General features: G+C 53.3%; 1 protein-coding gene and 1 long non-coding RNA gene across 3 annotated transcripts; one reads left to right on the top strand and one right to left on the bottom strand.

Moving 5' to 3' along the window:
- Positions 1-709: 709 nt before the first annotated feature.
- On the bottom strand, positions 710-1,591 carry LOC128794035 (uncharacterized). The gene is made up of 2 exons (XR_008432969.1): positions 1,502-1,591; positions 710-1,369 (listed from the first exon to the last, which is right to left on the bottom strand). It is a non-coding gene; the product is annotated as an uncharacterized LOC128794035 (long non-coding RNA).
- LOC128794032 (histone-lysine N-methyltransferase SETMAR) lies at positions 1,363-5,186 on the top strand. Of its 2 annotated transcripts, XM_053953611.1 has the most exons (3): positions 1,363-1,839; positions 2,510-2,651; positions 3,956-5,186. In XM_053953611.1, exons 1-3 carry the CDS (start codon positions 1,703-1,705, stop codon positions 4,736-4,738), a joined length of 1,062 nt encoding a protein of 353 aa, XP_053809586.1. In that variant the 5' UTR covers positions 1,363-1,702; the 3' UTR covers positions 4,739-5,186. The 2 variants fall into 2 exon arrangements, with proteins under 2 accessions (XP_053809586.1, XP_053809585.1); XM_053953610.1 differs by having other exon boundaries at positions 1,363-2,651.

The following is a 5,186-nucleotide window of genomic DNA, read 5'->3' as shown; positions in this document are numbered from 1 at the left end:
CTTCTTGAATAGTGCAGAAAGAGGGATCAAAAAAGCCAGGTGAGTAACCACCACAGGGAAAAGCAGCCACAAGCAACACCTTCCTGGAGGAGCACAGAACACACTCCAAAAACTTCAGACCCCCAGCTCTAAGGAGGGGGCTTATTTATGGGTGTGCTAATTGAGTTCCAAATGGAAACACATGGCTCAAGCAAAGGAAAAAGGCAGGTGAAATGATGTAACAGCTTCATCAACCTCAAACCCAAAACACCTGAGCTGGGGTAAATACAAAAGCTAATGGAAGCCCCAGCATGGCAGCACAAGCTGGGCAGTTTCCAGCTCAGAAACAGATGGTGTGAGATGCTTTAGAAGAAGGTCACATGAGCCAGGTTTAGATGAGACATTGGGAATAAATTCTTGGTTGTGAGGAGAGGAGCCCCTGGCACAGGTGCCCAGAGCAGCTGGGGCTGCGCCTGGATCCCTGCAGTGCCCAAGGCCAGGCTGGACATGACTTGGAGCCATCTGGGACAGTGGGAGGTGTCCCTGCCACGGCAGGGGTGGCACTGGGTGGGCTTTAAGGTCCCTTCCAACCCAACCCAATGTGTGATCCCAAGGCACGACTTGTTTCCATGGATTTGTGTCTCCCATCACGCAGAACACGGATTTGGCTGGATGATGCCCTGCCAAAAGCCATAGCCCCCAGCTGTTAGAAACGGGAACGCGCTCTGGGTACTAAATGAATTCAGCATTTATTGTAACAAGGCCTAAAGCAAGGGGCTCTGCGAGTGGAGCAGGAGCATTCCTGTCGAGGATGCTGCAGCGACAGCGCTGGATCTCCTTCCTTTCTTGAGCAGCAATGCCCCCGATGTTCCAGGTGGAGCGGCACGGATTCACTGGCTCGGATGTGTTGCCCTGACTTTTAAAAGTGTTAAGTTTTCTTTTATAGCTCTTCTGAAAGTTTTAAAGCTCTTTTAAAAGTTTTCCATGCCTTCTGATGTTTACATATTTCTACTGGAGTTCTCACGCACTGTTCAGGTAAATAATGATTGTTTTGCGTTCTTCTTTGTGGAGGGAGAGAATTGATGGATGTTGGTTTGACCAGTGTGGTTGGAGAGGTGACAATTTCATCCCCCAATCCACTGTCGCTTTTGGAATTCTATATACTGCAAGGTCAGAAATAAAATTAGCTCTTTTTTCTCTCTTGAACTTACCAAGCTTCTGTGTGCTCATTTCGTGTCCAATAGCGACACGGATGCCCCCTTTTTATCCTGTTCTTGTTCCTTTGGATTGGTTTCTGTTGGGATCCTTCATTTGCATGAAGGTTTAAGGTGCTTTATTGGCCCATTACAGTTCTGTCCAGGCTGGCTCGGTTCGTCTGGGGAGTGGTTCACTTTAGGTGGAATACGGTGCGTTGAGTACTGTATTTCTTTTAACTACCCTTTTATCCCCTTTACAATATAATAAACAAATTTTTAGCAGTACGTGCTCAACAATTATTAACTGTTTTATAACAGTTTCTAACCTATTTTTAGCAATGGCCATGGCTGTTCCCATCTGCAGGACAGGAGCATGTGGCACTGCCTCAGCTGCACGAGGGCTCGGGATCTTTTTTTTTAAAAAAAAAAAAAACAAACTTGCAGACCCGAACACCTTCAAAATAAGCAAGGACTGAGCGCCACGTGAGGAATTAACACAGCTCCGTGGTTTGCGATTAACACTGGCCATGGATGCGAGCGCTCCACACGCACCGCACGAAGCGGTTTGGAGGCGCAGCCTCGGTAGGGAGGGAGCGGAGCTGGTGCCTCGGCATTTCCCCGCACCCAGCCGAGGGCGGCTGCGTCCCTGGGCGGGACCGGGCCGGTGTGGAGCGGGAGAGGAACCGGGGCGGGACCGGGCCGGTGTGCAACGGGAGGGGAACCGGGGCGGGAGCGGGGCCGGTGAGGACCGGGCCGGTGTGCAACGGGAGAGGAACCGGGGCGGGAGCGGGGCCGGTGTGGAACGGGCCGGTGTGGAGCGGGAGAGGAACCGGTGTGGAACGGGAGTGGGACCGGGGCGGTGAGGAATGGGAGCGGGGCGGGACCGGAGCGAGGCCGGCCTGGAACGGGAGCGGGGCCGGGTCGGTGTGGAACGGGGGCGGGAGCGGGACCGGTGTGGAACGGGAGCGGGGCCGGGATCAGTGTGGAACGGGGGCGGGAGCGGGACCGGTGTGGAACGGGAGCGGGAGCGGGGCCGGGACCGGTGTGGAACGGGGGCGGGGCCGGTGTGGAACGGGAGCGGGGCCGGTGTGGAACGGGAGCGGGGCCGGTGTGGAACCGGAGCGGGGCCGGTGTGGAACGGGGGCGGGCAGGGGCGGGGCCGGTGTGGAAGGGGAGCGGGGCCGGGATCGGTGTGGAACCGGAGCGGGGCCGGTGTGGGACGGGGGCGAGCAGGGTCGCGGCTCCCTCACAGCGCCCGCCCCGCTGAGGGTGGGACCGTGCCACACGGCACCGCCCTCTCGCCGAGCTGTCAATCACTTCCCCTGCCCAATCAGCGAGCGGCACCGGCCCCGCGCAGCCAATGGGTGCGGGCTCTTGCGGCGGGGGCGGGGCGCCGACATGGCGGATCTGAGCGGCGGCAGCGAGGCCGTGGCCGTGGCGCTGTGGCCGCCCGGGGAGGCCCCGCCGGCCTTCCAGGTACCGGGGCGGGGACAGCGGGGAGAGAGCGGGGCAGGGACAGCTTCCTCTGCAGGGACACTTCCCTCTGCAGGGACACCTCCCTCTGCAGGGACACCTCCCTCTGCAGGCCCCTCCGGCCGGGCCTTGCACACCGCCGGCGATGCGGCAGCCGCTGCTTCTCCGGGCAACCTGTGCCAGGGCCTCCCCATGCTCACAGGGAAGGATTTACCCCGAATATCTAATCTAAATCTGCTGTCTTTTAGTTTGTATCTGTTCCTGCTTGTCCTGTCACTCCAGGATGCCCAGGAATTTGCTTCAGTGGTATCAGAGAGTCTATACAAACCAGATTGGAGAAGCTTCTAATAAGCCTTGAGGAAAAATTAAGCTGTGATCCTTGTAGACCCAAATCTCCCTGAATTGCGTGGTGTGCTCGTATTTTACCGAAATGGTGGTTGAGGAACATTAAACTTGGTTTTGAATAAAGCCGAGTGACTGAGGATCTGATGCTTATTAAAAAAAGAAACTTGCAGATTTACTGTCGTGTTTCACAACACCCCGAACTGCCGGGTACAAGCTGCTGTGAAATGGAATATTTAGTGATAGCACATCCTCCAGGCTTCTAAATAAAGAAGAATGCTGAGAAGGGAGTGGAAATACACCGTGGCTGTCCTTGTATCTTGGTTTCCAAATGTAGCAGTTTCTATCAGGTTTTGTTTTGCAACGCTCCGTGGTTCTATAACCATTCACCTGCTGGGGGCATCAGTGTAATTTTGAGGATATGATTTTGTAGCAGAACTAGGAGGAAGTGTGGATACAACAAGTTGAAGAGATACATTGGAACTATCTTCATTTTTAACATAATTGTGTGTTTGAAATTCTGTGGCTTGAAGAGCTATAGATTAACCTTAGAAGTAACTTATTGAGCATTTTGAAATGTGGGCAGAATTACTTTAACAATACCTTGATAATTCTGCAAATAAATACATGCATAAATAAATATCTTTAGTATCACTATAAATGAAAATGGTACCTGGCAGAGTCTAACGAGCTGATTTTTTTCTGCTAAGCATTTTTTGTGGCCAGGGGGCTATTTTGAAAAATTCAGGCACTAATGAGACTATCAGTTGGGTTTTGGTCTATATGGAATATCTGATTTGTATTCTTTTAAACATTTCAGACAAGTTTGAGTTAGAAGTTTACACAAAAGCGAAGCGTTCGTGATTTTTGTTCTGGGCTCGGCCATTTACAGACACAAGCTCTTTTAACGTTCTGGTTTCAAGCAGTGCTTGCTGCCAAGGCTTTGACTGCTGTTCTCTCTGCAGTACAGCCCCGACAGCGTGGCCGGAGCCGACGGAGAGCTGGACCCCACTGAAGTCACCTTCCCGGGCTGCTCGTGCCGCAGCAGCTCCTGCGCGGCTGCCGAGTGCCCCTGCCTGAGCCGCGGGCACGACAGCCCGCGCCTCGGGCTGCCAGAGCAGCACGAGCAGCCCTTCTCCAGGCCCGTGTTTGAGTGCAACAGCCTGTGCTGCTGTGGGGAGGGCTGCCAGAACAGGCTGGTGCAGCGGGGGCTGCAGCTGCGGCTGCAGGTGTTCCGCACGCAGAGGAAGGGCTGGGGGGTGCGCGCGCTGGAGCCCGTCCCCAGGGGCAGCTTCGTGTGCGAGTATGCTGGGGAGGTGCTGGGCTTTGCTGAGGCCCAGAGGAGGATCCAGGCCCAGAGCCCACAGGAGCCAAACTACATCATAGCAGTGAGGGAGCACCTGCACGACGGGCGGGTCATGGAGACCTTCGTGGATCCCACCCGCATCGGGAACGTGGGCAGGTTCCTGAACCACTCCTGTGAACCCAATCTCTTCATGGTGCCAGTGAGGGTTGACTCCATGGTGCCCAAACTGGCGCTTTTTGCAGCCGCTGATATTTCTGCTGGAGAGGAACTTTCATACGATTACTCTGGAAGATTCCATAATTCACCAGGAGCCAGCAGAGAACACAAACCTCTGGAGGAAGAGAACAGCCTGAGAAAACCTTGCTACTGTGGTTCCCGCACGTGTGCTTCCTTCTTACCTTGGGACAGCTCCCTCTTTTCCACACCAGCCAGTTCTCCGTAGCCTTTCAGCCTTAAACACACCTAAAAATACTGATTTTTCTAGCAGTTAAATCAAACTCATTCTGTTCCAACAAGGAAGCACACATGGCTTTGAGGAGCAAAAAAGAGACATGGTTTCAAGAACTAATTTCATGGGAAAACCTTTTCAAGGTGGATAGTACAAGGGAATATTGGAGCTTCAAGATGCTCCAGTCTTGAAAATCAGTGAGTAAGCCAGGCCTGGTGTTTTTGTCTGGTTTTCCTCTGACAGCTTGCTGTATGTTAAAGCAGCTCTCTCAGTTTGTACCCTTCAGAAAGAATTTGTACCTTTAGCACTTGTTCGTGGACAGGACACGGTAACAGCAAGCAAAGTCACTGACAGTGGCACAAGAAAATAACACCATGAACCACGACTCTTGCAAGAAAGGCATTAGGTTCTTAAAATCCATTAAATTATTGTTTTTAAACTA

The sequence above is a fragment of the Vidua chalybeata genome, chromosome 12 (genome assembly GCF_026979565.1).
Source record: "Vidua chalybeata isolate OUT-0048 chromosome 12, bVidCha1 merged haplotype, whole genome shotgun sequence".
NCBI classification, from domain to species: domain Eukaryota; kingdom Metazoa; phylum Chordata; class Aves; order Passeriformes; family Viduidae; genus Vidua; species Vidua chalybeata.
The sequence above is the reverse complement of the archived record's forward strand: the minus strand, read 5'-3'. Positions and strand labels throughout refer to the sequence as shown.

Bases quoted from the DNA above. Each gene is read 5' to 3' on its own strand.
- LOC128794032 (XM_053953610.1), top strand. From the start codon at position 1,707: ATGCGAGCGCTCCACACGCACCGCACGAAGCGGTTTGGAGGCGCAGCC. The intron at 2,652-3,955 runs GTACCGGGGCGG...TTCTCTCTGCAG, and splicing joins AGGCCCCGCCGGCCTTCCAG to TACAGCCCCGACAGCGTGGC.